The 20,602-nt window shown below is 39.9% G+C and overlaps 1 protein-coding gene across 1 annotated transcript in view; it reads left to right on the top strand.

Moving 5' to 3' along the window:
• Positions 1-20,602, top strand: part of stab1 (stabilin 1) — a 216,208-nt gene that overhangs the window by 36,858 nt on the left and 158,748 nt on the right. The window contains exons 7-10 of the mRNA XM_048606708.1: positions 8,087-8,182; positions 11,485-11,604; positions 17,316-17,512; positions 18,355-18,485. Of these exons, the coding sequence (XP_048462665.1) occupies positions 8,087-8,182; positions 11,485-11,604; positions 17,316-17,512; positions 18,355-18,485 (544 nt within the window). The remainder of the gene's footprint in view (positions 1-8,086; positions 8,183-11,484; positions 11,605-17,315; positions 17,513-18,354; positions 18,486-20,602) is intronic.

Here is a 20,602-nt window from a genome sequence, read left to right as displayed (position 1 = left end):
CTCTTTTAGTACCCTGGGATGCACTCCATCAGGGCCAGGAGACTTATCAATCCTTAGCTCCATTAGCTTGCCCAGCACTACCTCTTCCGTAATAATGATTGTTTCCAGGTCCTCACCTACCTTCGTCTCTTTGTCAATTACTGGCATGTTATTAGTGTCCTCCACTGTGAAGACCGATACAAAATACCTGTTCAATGCCTCGGCCATTTCATCATATCCCATAACTAAATTCCCCTTCTCATCCTCTAAAGGGCCAACGTTTACTTTAGCCACTCTTTTTCGTTTTATATATTTATAGAAACTTTTGCTATCTTTATATTCTGTGCTAGTTTTTTCTCATGTTCTATCTTATTTTTCTTTATAGCTCTTTTTGTGGCTTTCTGTTGACCTTTAAAGTTTTCCCAATCTTCTAGTTTCATGCTGTTTTTGGCCACTTTGTATGCCTTCTCTTTCAATTTGATAGCCACCCTTATTTCTTTAGACACCCATGGCAGATTACCCCTTTTCTTACAGTCCTTCCTTTTCACTGGAATATACTTTTGCTGAGCACTTTGAAAAATTGCTTTGAAAGTCCTCTACTGCTCGTCACCTGTGTCCCACCATAAAATCTTTGTTTCCAGTCTACTTTAGCCAAGTCCTCCCTCATTGTATTGTAGTTCCCCTTGTTCAAGCACAGGACCCTGATATTGGATTTTATCTTCACACACTCCATCTGTATTCTAAATTCAACCATACTGTGATCACTCCTTCCAAGAGGATCCCTAACTATGAGGTCATTAATTATTCCTGTCTCATTACACAGGACCAGATCTAGGATAGCTTGCTCCCTCGTCGGTTCCATTACATACTGTTCAAGAAAACTATCACGGATACACTCAACGAACTTCTCCTCAAGGCTACCCTGACCGAGCTGGTTTGACCAATCTACATGTAGATTAAAATCCCCCATGATAATTGCCGTACCATTTTTACAGGCATTAGTTATTTCTTTGTTTATTGCCCGCCCCAATGTGATGTTATTATTTGGTGGCCTATAGACTACGCCTATCAGTGACTTTTTCCTCTTAGAATTTCTAATTTCCACCCAAATGGATTCAACCTCATTCTCCATAGAACCTATATCATCTCCCAGCATGAATATCAGAGCTACACCACCTCCCTTACCTTCCCGTCTGTCCTTCCGAATAGTCTGTTACTCTTGGATATTTAACTCCCAGTCGTGACCATCCTGTAACCATGTCTCCATGTAATGGCTACCAAATCATATTCATTCGCGATGATTTGTGCCGTTAACTCATCAACCTTGTTACGAATGCTACGAGCATTCAGGTAAAGTGCCTTTGTGCTAGCTTTCTTACCCTCATGATTTCCAACATCTCTCATAATATCTCCTGAATTATCCTTCCTTTTTGCTTCTTTCATAGTCTGCCTTGAACTTAAACCCTCCTGCACACATGCTAACCTGCTGCTTACCTTTTTATTTACCAAAATACTCCCTGTCGTTTTCCTTTTCCCTTCCCCCCAACTCACTAGTTTAAAGTCCTAGTGACCACCCTATTTATCCTTTTCGCTAGAACACTGGTTCAGGTGGAGACCATCCCATCGGTACAGATCCCTCCGGTTCCAAAACTGATGCCAATGCCCCATGAAATGGAACCCCTCTTTCCCACACCAGTCCCTTAGCCATGTGTTTACTTCCCTAATTTTCTTATCCCTAAGCCAATTTGCACGTGGCTCGGGCAGTAATCCGGAGATTATGACCCTCGAGGACCTGTTCCTCAATTTTGTTCCTAGTACTTGATAATCCCCAAACAGGTCCTCCATCCTAGCCTTGCCTATGTTGTTAGTCCCAACGTGGACCACAACAACTGGATCCTCCCCCTCCCGCTCCAATATCCTTTCAAGCTGGTCGGAGATGTCCTGCACCCTGGCACCGGGCAGGCAATACACCATGCGGGCCTCCCGATCCAGCTTGCAAAGGATACTATCTATCCCCCTAACTATAGAATCTCCTATAACTACCACTTGTCTTTTTGCTCCCCCCTCTTGAATGGCCTTCTGCACCATGGTGCCGTGGTGAGCTGGCTCATCCTTCCCGCAGCCCTTTTCCTCATCCACACAGGGAGCAAGTATCTCGTACCTGTTGGATAAGGTTAAAAGCTGAGGCTCCTCCACTCCTGAACTCAGGATCCCCCTACCTGCCTCACTTGCAGTCACACCCTGTTGTCCCTGATCACTAACTGAATTTGAATTACTTAATCTACCAGGTGTGACTGCCTCCTGAAATAAAGCATCCAGGTAACTCTCACCCTCCTGGATGTGCCGCAGTGTTTCAAGCTCAGATTCCAGATCTTCAGTTCTGAGCTGGAGTTCTTCCAGGAACCAACACTTGCTACAGGTGCGGTCACTGCCGTTCACAATGGGATCAGCCAGCTCCCACATCATCCCACATCATCATGTATCCCAGGATATTGTGGGAAGTTAGGGAAGAAATTGCACGGCTTCTAGCAGAGAGATTTGTATCATCAACAGCCATGGGTGAGGTGCTGGCGGACTGGAGGGTGGCTAATGTTGTACCTTATATTTAAGAAAGGCTGCAAGGAGAAGTCTGGGAACTATATACCTGTCAGTTTGACATCAGTGGTGGGTAAGTTGTTGGAAGGGATTCTGAGAGATAGGATATAAATGCATTCGGAGAGGCAAGGACTGATTAGGGATAGTCAGCGTGGCTTTATGTGTGGGAAATTGTGTCTTACAAACTTGATTGAGTTTTTTGAGGATGTAACCAAAAGGACTGATGAGGGCAGAGCAGTAGATATTACCATATTGAACCTTAGTAAACCCTTTGACAATTTTCCACATCGTGGACTAATTAATAAAGTTAAATCACATGGGATTCAGAGAGAGTTTGCCAATTGCATACAAAATTGGCTTGATGGTAGGAGAAGAAGGTGGCGCTGGAGGGTTGTTTTTCAGACTGGAGGCCTGTGACCAGTGGAGAATTTAGGAGGCAAAGTTTGTGAGTTTGTGGATGCCACCAAAATTGGTGATATAGTCTCCTCTGAAGAAGGTTATCTAAGAGTACCATAGGATCTTGATCAATTGGGCCAATGATCTGATGAGTATCAGATGGAGTTTAATTTGGATAAATGCGAGGTATTACATTTTGGTAAAAGAAACAAGGGCAGGACTTATACAGTTAATGGTAGGGCCCTGGGTGGTGTTCTCGAGCAGAGAGACCTAGAGGTTCAGGTAAATAATTCTTTGAAAGTTGCATCACCGGTAGTCAGGGTGGTTAGGAAGGCACATGTGCCTTCATTGCTCAGATCATTGCGAATAGGAGTTGAAATGTCATGTCAAGGTTGTGCAGGACGATGGGGAGGCCACTTTTGGAATACTCTGTACAATTCTCGCCGTCCTGCTATAGGAAGCATATTTTTAAATTGGAGAGGGTTCAGAAAAGATTTACCAGGATGTTGCCAGGACTGGAGGGTTTGAGTTATAAGGATAGGCTGAGACTTTTATTCGCTGGAGCGTAGGAGGTTGAGGAGTGACCTTATAGAGGTTTATAAAATCATGAGGGATATAGAATATGTGAATAGCAAAGGTCTTTTCCCTAGGCTGGGTGAGTTTTAAACTAGGAGGCATATTTTTAAGGATGGAGGACAAAGATTTAAAAGGGACCTGAGGGGCAACTTTTTCACACACAGGTTGGATTGTGTGTGGAATCAACTGCCAGGGGAAGTGGTAGATGCAGGTATAGTTACAACATTTAAAGAATTTTAGATAGGTACATGAATAGGAAAGATTTAGAGGAATATGGGCCAAATGCAGGCCAGTTTAATTTATTTTGAGAAACTTGGCTGGCATGGACATGTTGGACCGAAGGGTCTGTTTCTGTGCTGTATGACTCTATGACTCTATGGGTCTATGACTCTGAGTAAACACTGTGCTCTTCCCAGGGTCACTATGTCTGTCAGGATCCTTTCAATCCAAAATCAATTAATCTCCAGGTCTCACCTCACAACCAAACAAAAGTTTGTTTGGTCTGTTCTTTTCCGTTTACCACAACCTGTTCCCCAAAGTTCACAAATTATCTTCAGCTTAAAGTTTCCAGCTCCCAGCTCTAAAGCAAAGTTGATAAAAGAATGAAAATAAAAATAATGAAAAGTCATCTAAGGTTCTAACATTAGAAAGTGATGGAAACACAGTCATTGAATAATTTAATGGTGGAGATAGATGGATTCTTGTTAGGAAAGGTAATCGTGGGTATTGAAGAAAGATCAGAAAGAGGAATTTGTAACACAGGCAGATCAACCATGATCTTATTGAGTGGCAGAACAGTTTTGAAGGGCCAAATAATCTACTCCTCCTGATTCATGTGGTTGTATTGACTGGAGAGGTTCAGCTTATGTTTCTTTCTCTACAGATATTGTTTGGCTTGCTGAAAACTTCCAGCATGTTTTGCTTTTACTTTAGATTTCCAGCATTGCAGAATTGTGTGCTTTGCTCCATTCATTGGAAGTGTGAGTGGCATTAGTTCATTGTTAAAACAACCAGCATTCTGAGTGATGATTGTAGTTCTGCAAAGCGCTGAAATCCTTGCCCAGAGCAGTTGATGCAGTTCAAAACTCTTCGGCTCCTTTCTGCAAACAGTATTCTGGCCCCTGCAGTTTGCAGTCCATTTCATAATGATGCACATATTTTACGTTGCAACGTTTCACTTAAATCTAGTAAAATAACCATTATCAATTACTGATAGTGAATGAGACGACAAGTTTAGTTTTAGAGGTTTAATTGTGCTAGTTTCAACACCTTCAATTTTCCTTGTTTCAGAACAATTAACGGAAGGTTAACTTTAATCCGTACAACCTATGAATATCTCCTATAGGTGGTTAGATGCCATGTAATAAAATTATCTCTTGCCCAGGATTCCTTGGATAATGGGAACAGTTCAAAAGACAAATCAGTTTTCTTGGCTTTGAGTTTTTTGCCAAGTTGCGTTGATTTGGCAGCCCTTCGGAAATGGTGGGACCATTCCCGATTGTGGAATTGCCGATTCCCATTGCTGGGGTTTCCAAATTTCATCAGTGCTTTTAAAGAGTGGCGGGTAGTTTGGGTCGTGAGCCTGCACCCAAAAACCCCGACCTGGCTAGCTTCATTACAGAGATAGGCCTATCCTGCTCATTCCTAATTTTCATGGAGTAGCCCCAGCTTTTGAATGATTTGTGTTTGAGTGCTAGTTCGTGAGAAAATCTTTTTAAAGTTAAGGTCAAAGGGCCTTCCTTCTGCACCGCCCCCCCCCCCCCCATTCTGTGCTATGCCAACCAACCAACCAACCTTCATTCCCCATCTCCCACATGCCAGACTAATGATAAGCCAGGCATTTCATTCTTGGCTGAGAGCCCAGACATCCATTACTCTGTTGAAACACCTGAGTCCATGCTTGTTTGACAACTGTGGCTCTCTGATCTCCTCTGTCAATTCAACAATATTGCAACAGCTTGCAGTTTCTTCTGTTGACACTTGGTTCAATGATGCAGGGTCTGGTTAATTAACACTTTTTTTGCTAGTAATAAAGCAGAGCATTTTTTAAGGAACTGACACATAATGAATGATTGTTATTTTTAAAACTCTGTTTACGCATGATATTGTTACTATAGGTTTGTGTATATGGGTGAATAGGGATGGAAAAGCCAAGCATGGGTGTACAGGAGGCCATGGCATTAGGGGGCCATTGACTGGCATGAAGGAGCACGTGTGAGTGGAGGGATATTGGTTGGCATGGGTGTTATGAGGGTCCTGGAAGATGTGGGAGTGTAGCTTGACATGGGGGATGTCAGAGGACCTGGTGAGAATGCCAGGGGTATGAAATGAGGAATGGTGAGTGTGTTGGATGTGGGGTCCACGAGGGCTTTTTAAAATTTTGTGAAGCCATACCATACCAGAGTAGGTGCCCTTGTCTGGCTCTACAGACTCAAACACAGCCTGTACCCATCCCGCTGACCGTGAAGATCCTGTGTTTTTTAACAGTTCCTCCCGAGGTGGTCTTGCTTGGCCAGAAATCATCCCGACTCACAGTACCTGCCTCGAGGATGAAACACCAGGCCTTTGTCCCTAATCCAGGCTGAAATCTGTGTGCCTTACTGACCAAATACTGTCAGAGGCCTAACTTTCCGTTGAAACATTTAACCTAGGTCCTTGAAGGTGAAGGCAAATGATCTCATAGCATAATTTAAAGGCTAGCATGAGGAATTCTCCTACTGCCCTGGTTACCATTTGTCTTTCAATTTACACAGTCAAATCAGTTTATTTACTTGTTTATATCATTGCTGTTTCTGAAGCCTTTTTGCAATGTGAGAAAACGGTAATCAAACTTATAAAGTACTTCTTTGGCAGTGTAGTGCTTGAGATGACCTTTTGTGAAAGTTGATAAAGAAATGCCAATTCTTTCCTTCTCTGTTTAATTATGGTCTGCTCTTGGCAACTGTGACTGTAAAGTGTGTTTATGGAGGAGGAAATGGAGCAAAACAAATTGAAATTTACGTTCATCAGTGCCATTATAGTGAACGTTTTCCTACATTTTCAATATCTATATCCATCAATATTCAACAATCCTAGATGCACCAGAGTACAAAGACGTGAGTATGTACTCTAGGCTATCAAAACATGATGGAATCTATTTGAATAAAACATTAAAACTGAGGCCCTCTAATGTGGACATAACCGTGGGACCAGAGAGAGTTCAAGAACTGTTCTGGCTAACAGTTATTCCTCAGTTGACATCACTAGAAATCAAAGCATCTGATCATAATGTCTGTGGCACATTGCTGCTGTGTTTCCCCACATTACAAACAGTGACTGGACTTCGATAGTACTTTATTGGCTGTGAAGCACTTTGGGACATCCTGAAGTTGAGAAAGACACTACATAAATATGAGGTCGCTTTCAATGATGATATTTTTGATTCATTTTTCTGCATCTGAATTTAGCCTGAAAGTTTCGTTATCATCTCTTAATCTGCTTTAACTCTGTAGAGGGAAGTGTAGGACAATTTAGTAGTCAAAACCTAGTCACGGTGAATAAATGTGAACTTCAGAGCATGAATTGAGAATTATTTGTCAAGCAAATTTGGACTGCTTTCTCTTGATCTGAGCACCATTTATGATGAACTTTTTTTCTTTTATTTCAATGTCCGATGTCCTGAACTCCCCAGTTCTTATGAAGGCCATGGCTCCTTATTAGGATATAATTAGACAGGCATTGCATGTTTACCAAGGTCTATCCAAATATCTGGTATTTATGTCTGAGATTTGAGCATGTGTTGATAGATTTTCAACTGTGCAAGCATCACAACAAGTCTCAGTCTTACCTTCACCAAACATGCATCCTTCCATCAGAGCTCACTCTTGTAAAAATGTGTAGAGTCTGAAAGAGTTAATGCTGAGGAATATATTAAACACTCCCAATATAATAACACAAGACTGGGTGGCGAGGGAGGGGAATTCCTTATGATCTCAAAGGTTTAATACAAGTCTTCCTCATTGTTTCAGTAGCAATGTCTACTATGGCAAAGTAATTCGTACCTATTTGCTATCATGAAATAAACTACATCTTATTTAAAACAAGACTCCTCATTAGACTGTCATGTGGGTTTCTTCTGCTACATTAGACCAAGCAGACCCCATAGATCACTGCCATGAAAGAGGTTAGTGACAACAGATTTATCAGATGGATCTTAAACCATGATGAGCTGAGGTTTGGCTTCATCTTAAATCACAAGCCAGACAGTGGGAACTCACACTACCTTTCCTCATCTTAACCCATGGCCGCTGAAACAAATTGCAGAATCTTGGCTGGGAACCAGCAAACCTCAGCACAGCAGTAAGGATCAAACATGTTACGTTCCTGGAATGTATGATGCAACCAATACCGAGTTTATATTCAAATTATTGCCATAATAACTATCTTTAAAATTCCTTAAAGCATTCACCCATAAACTATTGAAAATCAAAACTTGCCGGCAATCAGAATAGATACTGAAAATGATGTTTGCTGTTTTTAACTCCGTTCTGTTTATTTGAAGGATGCAGGTGTGTACATGGAATCTGCAGCAATGGGATCACTGGAAATGGAAAGTGCACTTGCTTTTCTGGTTACACTGGGCCACAATGTGATCAAGGTAATTATGCTTTCTTAATGTAGGTCAGTTAAAAGCACTGCGAGCTGATGTAATGGGGGCAGCTTTAGCCTATCTCACTAATCTAAAGGGATCAGATGAAACATTGATTTTTATGCCACATCTGGGGTGGCACGGTTGCTTAGTGGTTAGCGCTGCTGCTTCACAGCACCGGAGACCCAGGTTTAATTCCATCCTCGGGTGACTGTCTGTGAGAAGTTTGCATATTCTCCCCATGTCTGTATGGATTTCTTCCAGGTGCTCAGATCTCCTCCCACAGTCCAAAGATGTGCAGTTTAGGTGGATTGGCCATTCTAAATTGCCCACAGTGTCCAGGAATGTGCATGGTAGGTGAATTATCCATAGGAAATGCAGGGATAAGGTAGGGGGTTGGGTCTTGCTAGGATGCTCTTTGGAGGGTCGGTGTAAATTCGATGGGCTGAATGACCTGCTTCTGCACTGTAGGGATTTTATGACTATATTCCCAATTGAAGGCAATGAGGAGTAATGTGAGACATGGCGTAAAATCAGTGCTTCACTGTTGAGTTTCCAGCTTGGTTAGTTAGATTAAAATTATTCCTGTTGTATCAGCAGACCTAGTGTGATGACCACAGATAGCAGAATAAGGATCTCGCCGGAATCTTCTCACTTACACCCTTAGGAATTAGGCCTCATCATTGTTCAGAAAAAGCAAACAGAAAGCATCTCTTCACACAGAGCAAGTATAAATCCTGGTGGTTGGTTTCACATTGGCTTGATGAAAATCTCAAAGATACCCGGGACGGTGTGAGGTACAGTAGCCCTGGCACCCAAAAAAGTGAAGAAAAGTTTTTTTTTTCAAAAAAAATGTGAAGGGCAAAGCAGTTTTGCTTTGGAGTTTAGTCTTTTTGCAGCTAGCTATAGTACAATTGTTAAGTGAGAGAATGGGAATAGATTTGAACTTTATCTGGAGAAAGCTTTGTTTGTATTTAATTCTGTTGTGCGTTTCCTTATTTCCACCAAATTTTTATTTCTGTCTGGATATTCATCCTTAAAGTATTGAAACACAATTTATATATTAATTTTGTTAACTAACAGTGCTGTTTGGCAGTGGTTAGTCCCCTTGATCTTCACTACATGTATCTAAATTGTATCTAAATGCTTTGGCGTATAAGGCAAGTTACCTAAGTTTCTTATATGCTCAAGACAGCTATTGGTAAGTACCTGGCAGCAGATTGTGAAATTTAGAAAGCTAGGTGTCAAAAGGTTTCGCTCTTTCAAGTCCAGTGCTTGGGTACAAATCTATATAGAATAATGAAGTTTATTATTCCCGGCTGGGAATAGCCATTATGTGCAAAATTTCACAGGTTGAATTGGTAATTGGAAGGGAAGGAAAACATTATTCAATAGGACTTTCTTAACATAAAATGAAGAGGAGGAATATTGCAGGAAATGTTGAATGAGCTATACTCAGTGGCCTTGTCATACTTGGCCTTAGGAATGTTTAACTGCTAGAGTGTCCGCGCTGCTGATAGTTGAGTTCTGCAACATATTGTTTAACTTGAATTCAGGATTCTTGTTGTTAATCATAAGAAGCAGTGTTTTCAGTTATAATATTTAGTTTATAGATTTCCCTGGACTGATATTTTTAAAATTTTGCATTTGAGATGACTGGATTCTGTTTTCAAAACAAAGGACAGCTCAGATTCAACACAATTATTTACTGATATGGTGGGTCAATTGCTCTTTACAGTGCAGTCCTGTAGAATCACAGTATCTTAGAATCGCAGAATCAATACTACGAAGAAGGAGGATATTTTGTCCATCATGTCAGCACCAGCTTTCCCAATGAGCATTTCAGTACATGTCACTTCCCAGCCTTTTTCCCTGTAACCCTGCAAATTCTTCCTTTTTAGATCTAGTCAGAGTATAACGGGACCTTGATCAGATGGCCTGATGGGCCAGGGAGTGGCAGATCCAGTGTAATCAAGATAAATGTGAGGTGCTACACTTTGGAAAGGCAAATCAGGGCAGGACTTATACACGTAATGGTAGATCCCTGGGGAATGTTGCCGAACAAAGGGACCTTGGCGTGCAGGTTCATTGTTCATTGAAAGTGGAGTTGCAGGTAGACTCCTACTTTTATTGGTCAGTTCATTGACTATAAGAGTTGGGAGGTCGTGTTATGGCTGTACGGGACATTGGTTAGACCACTTTTAGAATACTGTCTTCAGTTCTAATCTCCCTGCTTTTAAACTTGGAAGGGTTCAGAAAAGATTTACAAGGATGTTGAGACAAAAACAGAAATGGCTGGAAAAGCTCACAGGTCTGGCAGCATCTGTGGAGAGAAATCAGAGTTAACGTTTTGGGTCAAGTGACCCTTCCTCAGAACCCAGAATATCTGGTTGGCATGACCGAGTTGATTCAAAGATGCTGTGCATCTCTATGACTCTATGACTCTATGACCCTAGACTAATTTAGTCTAATTGCTTTTAGAATCCTTCAATTTATCTTGCCTCCATCTGACTTTCCAGCAGCACAATCCAGACCTTCACCATTAGCTATTTGAAAGAGGTCTTTCCTCAAATCCCTTTTGCTTCTTTTTATCATTTATTTTAAATCTGTGCTGTCTTGTTCTCGCCACCTTCGTGAGTGGGAACAGTATCTCCTTATCTTTCTGTTTCTGCTGTTCATTATTTTGGATGCGTATATCAAATCTTCCCTGAGCGTTCTTTTTGCTAAGGAAAATGGTCTTATTGTTACCAATCTGTCTTCATAACTGAAGTTTCTCGTCACTCGAACCATACTTGAGAGTTCTTTCTACACTGTCTCCAGTGCTTTCATATTCTTCTGAAAGTGTGGTACCTGAAACAATCAATAATACTTAAGCTGAGGATGGACAATGTCGTAGACAAGTTTAATGCAACCGCTTTGCTCTTATACTCTTATACCCCTATTAATAAAATGCTGGACACCGAATGTAATATTATCTATTCTTTTAACCTGTCCTGCCATCTTCCATGACTTATGTATATATACAGTCAGGGTCCTCTGCTCCTGCACCTTCTTTAGAATTGTGTCCTTTCTTTTATGTTGTCTCTCCGTGTTCTTGCTACCAAAATGAATCTCTTTACATTTCTCCACATTGAACTTCATCTGCCATCTGTCTGCCCATTCCATCAACTTATCTTTTGAAATGCTACATTATAACCTCCTTGTTGTTTACAATGCTTTCAACTTTCATATTATCAGCATATCACGTCACAATTTGGATGTGAAAATGAAATGTACAAAGGATGGAATAATTGTTTGTTACTTTTCCTCAGAGGCCCCTGATTGCAAGTCACTGCAATGTGGAAATAACACACAGTGTGTTGAAGAAACAGTAGGGAAATTCACCTGCAAGTGTCTGCCTGGTTTTCTGGAGTCCGAAAGGGCCTGTAAGGGTAAGGAAGTTTACTCTCTCAGCACTTAACAGTTTGCAGAGAATTTTGCTCAAGGTTTGAGAATGGAAATAATAGTTTTGGCCAGTTCATGATTTTTATTTTTAAAACCTTTTCCATGCGTGTTTACAAAGTACTTGCTGCTGTTATTCTTATTTGTGCAGTGCATTTATTAAACTGGGGTAGAGTTTTCAACTACTTTCTTCACATATTACATTTCTTTTTATCATTTTTTGGCAGTTATGTCTTTCTGTTGTTGATCAATTATTTCACTGTTGTTTTGATGGATGTACTATTGTGAAAACACTTTGCACAAGGCTGTTTTATTAATTTGTTCTCACAGGGTGGGAGGGGTCTTCGATGATGTTGGCTGCCTTCCCAAGGCAATGAGAAGTATAGTTGGAGTCAATGGATGGAAGGTTGCCTTGTGTGATAGATTGGGCTGTGTTCACAACTCTCTGTAGTTTCTTATGGTCCTGGGCAGAGCAGTTGCCATACCAAGCCAGATGTATCCAATTAGAATGCTTTCTATGGTGCATCTATAAAATAAAATTGGAAGCCGAATCCATGAAATGGAAGTAGATAAAGATTTGGAAAAGAAAGAAATGTGTATTGGGAAATGATAGGAGAATGGCATTGATGCTTCAGAGTTGGCACAGGCCTGATTGATCTGATTGTCTCCTTCTGACCTAATAGTGTCAAGACAGTAGCAGTCACAGATCACTATCAAAGGTGTTAAAAAAAAGTAGGTATTTTGATCATGAATCATTGTTGCTCCTTCATTACAGTGAGCACAGGCTGAACGTATCATGCAAACATTCATGGAGTGCCATTGTGCAGTAATACTTAATAGTCTTCCATATTTATTTGAATTGCTTGCTTTGTGGTGTGGCCAGAAGGTATGGTGATGAAATACTATAAGGAAAACCAAGTTATTGCAAGACTCTGGGATCAATTATGAATCTTCCTCTAGGGAATAAGAAAAGATTCGGTTAATGTAGGTTTGGGACTCTTCTTTGAAGTAGCCAGACGTCTATTATTTAATTATGTTTCTTCAAAACTGAATGTTTGTGTCCCTGAGTTACCGAAGATCTGCAGGTAATACTGTTTCTAAGTAATGTAATGTTACCAATTCTAAGTGATTTAATTCCCCAACAAGGTGACTCATTGAAAAGCAGATTACTGCAGATGTTGGAAACATTTCTTGGACAAATACTGCTTTTGCAAATATAAATCAACCTAAGTGTAGAAACGTGTTATTAAATAGATTCGCTAAAACTCAGGTCTTCATGGAATTGGTAATTTTTCACATTCTAACCTTGTGCAGATTTGTTGGCATGTTAACGGATGAGAGGATGTATTTACAATGAGAATTAAACAGAAACCAGAAAAAATTGCATTTATGTATGCGGAGAAGGCTAAAACAGGCCCTAATTAAGATGTTCAAAGTTTTGAAAGAATTTGAAAGTGTAAATAATGAAAGCTTTTCTTCTCAATTACAGTGAATCAAAACAGGGCGCATAATTTAATGATTAATACTAAAAACTTGTAGGAAGAATACAACAGTGATGCTTTCACATGAGGTTGTTGGAATATGGAATATATTCTATTGAAGTTGATTCAGTTTTTAAGAAAGAATCGGGTAAGGAAAAGGAATATTAAAAGAATTGAAGGAACAGTGTAGGAGACATTACATTGATAAATTTAGTGTGAATCTGGGAGATTAAGGCTGGGTCAAATTTTCCTCTTAATCAAAACTTCAGCAATGTTTTTGTACAATATGAGCATTTATTTGCAGTGTCTTTGTTTCACAATATTTCAGTTTACTTACATATTTTTAATAGTTTTGATCTTAAGTGTGTATCACTGACATACGACCTTAACTTAAATTATACATCACAAAAATAGGCCATTCAGTCCAACCAATCTCTGACAAAGTTCCCACTCTATATGAGTGTCCTCCCACTTTATTTACTTCACTCCAACTTTTCTGCGTATCTTCCTAATTCGTTTTCTTTTGTGAACTGTCTACTTTTCTTTTGAAAACATCTAAACTATTTGCTTTAATCACTTTGCAGTACAGCATTCCAAATTCTAACCACTCTTTGAGTAAAAACATTTCTTTCATTCTTTCATTTCTCTTCATTTCCCATAAGGAACTATCTGAGTCTTGTGGGCGAATCAGAAACTATGAGCCATAAGTGGATGCATCATTTTCTCCCCTTCTGCTCTTTCAAATCTATTTATGATTTTAAAGATCAACCCACCAATGCCACAGCCAACTCGCCAAAGTCAACTTGAAGGAATGGATTTACAACAAGCACAATGATTTGTAGCATCATACTGCTTTCTGAAATCGCCTGCTGAATTCCTCTAACTTCCTTAGGTGTGTACAGATGTTTTCTGTGTGGAACCATTTTTCTTTGCCTTTGACATTTTCTGGTATGTTTCCTTCAGACTCGGAAAGTGTTGCAGCATTTACTTTTTCACTTGGGAGGACCACAGATCCGTTTCAATTTGAGTACATTCACAGTACCAATCATATTTGTTGAATTTCTATCCTTGCTGCAATTCCCAGTTCAGTTTGTTCGGCTTTGAAGTTATGTCTGTAAGATACACCCAAAGTTGAGCAGCCACACATTATCTGAGAGCTCCATGTACACTTTGTACCTGATGTAAGAAAAGTGACTGTTTCAGGCATCATATGTAAAAACCTTTGCAGAATCTTCCCTCGACTTAATCACCTCACATCAACGTGGAAGGTTAGTTCATTGTAGATAGCATCAATTTCAGTGAATAAGGATTTAAGCAAGCGATGCTGGATGGCTGCGGCTTGAATCAAGTTTATAATCTTAACAACTTTCATTATATGAGAAAAGTCCATTGATTTACTCACCAATACATGCTGATGGATTGTACAGTGGTAATCAAGGAACGAGGAGAAATCTGGATCATTTCTATGAAATGTAACAAAACCCACATAGCTGGTGCACTATTAGTTATGATGGAAACCAGTTTCTTGATTAGAATGTTTTTCTCAAGCATGCACCTTCTGAATTAGTTGAAGATATCCTCATTCCTTCTTCTCTCTTTAAGGGCAAAAGGGTGAGAAGATCATCTTTAGTTGTCATATCCTGTAGAACTATGTACACAATAACTATTAATTGAGCTGTGTTGGTCATATCAGTGGATTTATTGAACTGTGGTAAGAATCACTCACAGTCCTTCAGGTCCTGCTGTAGTTGTTGAAAGATATCTTTAGCCAAAGATTTCACTCATCTTGCTACTGTGGAAGTACCAAGTGATTTGCTCTGGATTGCCGTTAGCTTTTATTCATTGTTCTTAAAATCTTTGAATAAAGAGTCAGTGGCCACAGTTGTTGCTTCTTTAATTACCATGCCATCTGTGAGTGATTTCTTGTGTTTATCTAAAAGATGGTAAATGCAAATGATGCTTCATTTCAGGCCTTACTTTTTGCTGCTGATTTTCAAACAAAAAAAATCTTTCGAAGCGACCTTCAGCTCTCACCAACTTCCTTTGTCTGGAGCACGCCATTCAATGGAAAACTATCCTTGAATATGGTGTGCGTCGCTGTGTACTTTGTCCCAAGTTCCCTTCTTTACTTATTCATATACTTCAGTGACATATAAGGCAAACGCTCTTGTCTTTTAGAGTTGTAAACAGAAATTCATTTTCCCATTTCACATGAAAGTTGTAAGTTGCTAGTTTCTTTTTAGACAGTCTAGATCCATCACTCATCATTATTGCTTCAATTAATGGCTCGTGACATCTCAATCACACAGGTAATGCTGCAGATTGGCCTCTGGAAGATGTGAAATGTTGCTGGCTGCTGGAGGTACAGGAGATCATGCCTGTGCTCGTGATTTGTTTCCAAGGCCCTAATCGGCTTACGTTGCTTGGATATCAGATATGGGGTGCAGCAGCATTCCCTGTAATTTTTCTTTGTATTGCATTGACCTATTTCATAAAAGCTGAACAAAAAAAAACTACAGGTCCAAAGACAAAGGTGAAAGGAACAGGACTAGCTGAGCAGCTCTTGCACAGAGTCTGCATGGACATGATGAGCTGAATAGCCTCCTATGTTTGCAGTACTGTAATATACTGGCTTGACACATCAGTTTATTTCTTACTTATTTGTTTATATTACCATCACAAAACTTACTTTACCCTGCATTGGTTATCTACTTGAACCAAACTGAAACATGATGCAACAAGCTTCAATGCCTGTTAAAGCACACACATTTCTCCAGCCACTGCAGGCAGGCAGTGAGATTGATTGTCATGGAGCACACACTGAGGGACCGTGGGTAGGTGGGGAGATTGACTGTCTGAGCCGCACACACATGGTGAGGGACTGCAGGCAGGCAGGCAGTGAGATTGACTGTCTCAGCCTCTGCAATTGAACAGTCGATTTCAATCTTTGGACCCAGTGCCACAGCGGCTGCCAGCCTATGACTGAGCCCTGAAGATGTTGTGCTAAAAAGCGTTGGAATCCCACAGCAGTTGGCAGCCTATAAGTCAGCACTGAAGTCAGTGAAGCTGCAATGTGAATTACATACAGAAGCTGGCAGCCTCGAAATAAGTGCCTAGTGAGTGAACGCTAGAGAAACACCTTAAGATGCATCCATTGTAGATGCAAATGATGCATCTGCCCCTTGCCCAAATGGACTTGTCAGAATCATACAAGACATTGGTGTCCCTGAGCTCCAAAGTGTTAAAGGGCTGAATGGTGTGTAAATTGGTCCACCAGCAGGTATTATGCTGTGGGTTGCTGATGGTAACTTGTATAGATGAAGGGTCAGGAAGATGGTGGCCATGATCCATGCAGGGGCATTGCTTTGATGAAGCAGTTGGCTGAGGGCTGGGATTAGCATTCAATGAACTATAACCACCAGATAGCTGCTCTGACTTATATGTCCGGAATTTGTAGCATCTAGTTTCTCAGGGAAGGGGAGAAGAATTGGACTTGTTATGTAAATAGAGCAAGTTGGGCTTTAGTGAGATGGAAATGCATGGGCATAAGGCACCCACTGCTCAATGGTAAGATTGTGAAGTCACCATTTCTGGCTTGAGGGGAAAATTGTAAAAACACTCTCAGCGTTGAGATTCTGATTTGCTTTTCATTCCATATTTTCCCATCTTTCTCACAACAGCAGGATTGGGAAAATTTTACTCTGTATGTTCACCTGTAAGTCTTCTGTTTTGAAATGAAGCAACTGGAACTTGTTCAACTTTCTGGTTTCAGTAAGCTGTTAGCTCTGGTACCATCCTTACATATAATTTTCTTTTGCATGCAAACCAGAGTTACTCTATCCTGTTTATAGAATGGAGACAGAGTAGTGCGCATTACTGTTAAGTGTGGCCTGACCAGGCCATGTTCACACTTGCACACAATCTGAAGTTGCAGTTAAATGATGTAAAATGTTGCCAATATTTTTTAACGTAGGTGGTACCACACCATAAAGCATTTGGCAATAGTTTCATCTACATTAATAACTATATGATGCATGGTACAAATGAAATGATTGTTAATCATAATCCTGTATGAATTCATTGTATAAACTCTTTCATCCTCTTTGTGTGGTGCCACGTTGTATAGATTGATAATAGCCACTGTTTAAAATGTTTGTCAGAGAAATTTATGATCATTGTTTTTTTAAATTAAATCCTTTAATTGTCATTCTGTACTGTAGCAATAGATCCATGTACTGCAAACATCTGTGACAAGAATGCAGTCTGCCAATACCATGGAGAAGGAAAATATAAATGTACCTGTCATCTTGGCTACCATGGAAATGGAAAGATTTGTTTACCAGTCAATCCTTGTAGTATAGATAATGGTGGGTGTCCAGAAAATTCTACTTTGTGCGTCTATGAGGGACCAGGGAAGGTACATTTAATTAAATACTTGATTTAATTTGCATGTTATTAACTTTTCAAATGAAGAAATTGCCTGATTTATTCATAAAAGAATTGTTATCAAATGATCTGAAATCAAAGTAATTTAGATTGACATATTTTGTTCAGTTCCCTTGTAATAGTTGATGGTTAGTTTCTGGTTTTGTTCTGAAATTTTCTGATTTTATCTAAAGAGAATGGAGGGAAGGCTAGTAGGGAGAGCTTCAATTTGCCTCAATAAATCTAGGTCATTGGGAGAGAAAGTGTAACTGTGTCACCTGGAAATTTTGAGTAAGTGTTTGCCAGCAAACTCCTGATCACTGTCCAGTAAAAGTAAAGGTAAAGTCACCACAATCCCACCACACCATAGGACTGCTGTCTCAGAGATGGACAACTGCTGGTGGTTTAACCTGAGAGTCACCATTCTTCAGGCAAGGGAAGAGGTTGAGAAGGAGAGTCCTTCGTGATAATCTCATGTGGAATTGAACCCATTCTGCTGACGTTACACTACATTACAAAACTGAGTTAACCAACCTGCACTGTTCAGTAATCTGACCAGGAATATATATGTTGTGACAAATAAGATAAATGTGAGTAAGGCCTAAATTCAAAATGTTTTCCAGTACCCAGTTTCATGACTCCCATGTAAGGAATGGTTACTTATGATCAGTAATTGAACAGGAGAATGATCTACACCTTTACAGCTATGGGCTAGATCAGGAAAGAATGAGAGAAATGTTTTTGACCCATGCATGTTTTCAAGTTACGTATGTGACACTCTGGTGATTTTATCTCAGACAATGAATTCCATAGAAATTTATTTTCTTTTTAAAGTCTTCTTGCAAATGCAAAGATGGATTTGTCGCCACAAATTCTTCACAGGGTTGCATCTTGAAAGATGTCTGCAAGCCGTCGCTCTGTAATAAGACAGCGAAGTGTGTAACTGTGTCACCTGGAAATTTTGAGTAAGTGTTTGCCAGCAAACTCTTTAATGTTGATATTCTGTTGTTGATCTTGTTAAACACATATCATTGTTGGAAAATGAAACTGCTGCTCATTTATTCCATATCATGAAGAAATCTAGAGGAGGCTGTGAGTTCAGTATTCACAGGTATAATTATAACATACATAGTATAGAGAAAGCATGCAGGTACTGCAATAAAAAGTACTTAAAGTTACATGGGATTCACGGAGAGCTATAAGATGGATACAGAGCTGGCTCAATGATAATGGTGATGTTTTTCTGATTGGAGATTTGTGGCTAGTGGTGTTCCACAGGGATCAGTGCTGTAGCCCCTGTTGTTGTAACATAATATATATATATAAATGATTTGGAAAAGATTATAGGTGGTCTGGTTAATTATTTTTGCAAATGGAGTGGGGGAGCTGTGGATAGTGGATAGAGGATATAGAAAGGCTGGAAACTTTAGCGGAGATATGGCTGATGGAATTTAATCCTGACAGATGCAAGGTGATGCATTTTGGAAGATCTAATGCAGGAGGGAAGTATATAATAAATAGCACAACCTTTAGAAGCATACAGAGGGATCTAGGCATACAGGTCCACAGTTCCCTGCAAGTGACAACGCAAGTGGAAAATATGATCAAGAAGGCATATAGCATGCTCGCCTTTATCGGTCAGGGTATAGATTATAAAAATAGTTGCAGCTGTATAGAACTTTAGTTAGGCCACATTTGGAATATTATGTTCAGTTCTGGTTGCCACACCACCAGAAGGATGTGAAGGCTTTGGAGAGGGCACAGAATGGTTTACCAGGCTGTTACCTGGTTCGGGGTGTGTTAGCTCTGAGGAGGCGTTGGACACGATTGTTTTCACTTGAATGTCGGAGTCTGAGGGGTATCTGATAGAGATTTGTAAAATTTTGAGAGGTATGGATAGAATAGTTAGTTGGAGCCTTTTTCCCACAAGAGAAATATCAATTACTAGGGGATATACGTTTAAGGTAAAAGGGGAAAAGTTTAAAGGACATGTGAGAGGCAACTTCTTACACGAAGGGTAAGTTTTTGGAATGCACTGCTAGAGGAGGCGGTAGAAGCAGATATAATAACAACATTTAAGAGGCATCTTGGCAAATACATGCATAGGCAGGGAATAGAGAGATATGGACCATGTAAAGGCAAAAGGATATGAGTTTGGAACCCTAACTTCCATCTAAGGAAGGATAGATAATGTTATATTATGGTTTTTTTTAAAAGCTTAAGCCTTAGTTAGCAGAATGTAGAATGGCCAGATAAGATCTTTGAAATGATTAATTCCAATCTTTGTGTTCATTTTTCCTATGACTTCATGAGGGTATGAATATGCTTTTCCTGAGGTTAATTCCACCACTTATGATATAGAATGCTCTAATCCCTGGAATTCTCTCCTAAACCTGTCTGCTATTGTAATAGCTATTTTGTTAATCATTAAACTGCATCACTGGTGATGCCAGTTGATTTCAGATCACTTGTAGCTGGAGCCTGAGAGAGAAAGAAAGGTTCTGATGAAGTCCTGCAACACTTTACTTTGTAGGTAATATAAATAGCCAATAGTTTTATTTTTGGTTTATAATAGTGGTTTCAGCTTTCTTCTATTGAGGACATACAGACCCAGCCATCATAGTAATGCATTGGCCTCTTTACCTTGCTTCCTCTTTTATGATACTCCTTAAATCCAACCTTTTTGACCAAGCTTTTGCTCATTTGCTTTGATATCTCCTCATATTGCTATGTGTCATATTTGATTCGTTCATGTCTCTGTGAAGTGTTTTGGGATATTTTATTACAGTAGAGATACTTTGCTATTACATGTTATTTGTTCATTTAGTGACATCTCAAATGTGATCATGAATGTTTTTACTATCTGTTTTTGCTGTCAGTTGTAATCCAGTTAGTAGCACCTTTGCTTCTATCTCAGAAAGTTGGGAAAGTTCATTTCTCTTCCTAGATTTGAGCACAAAGATCACAGCTGAAGTGCTGAGCTGTTGGAGCTGCTGTCTTTTGGGATGTTGATCCAGTGCCCTATATGCCCTAGTAGGTGTACATAAAAGAACCCATAACACCATTCGTTGAAGAGCAGAGG

Source organism: Rhincodon typus, chromosome 16 (assembly GCF_021869965.1).
Source record: "Rhincodon typus isolate 14 chromosome 16, sRhiTyp1.1, whole genome shotgun sequence".
Taxonomy (NCBI): Eukaryota; Metazoa; Chordata; class Chondrichthyes; order Orectolobiformes; family Rhincodontidae; genus Rhincodon; species Rhincodon typus.
The sequence above is the reverse complement of the archived record's forward strand: the minus strand, read 5'-3'. Positions and strand labels throughout refer to the sequence as shown.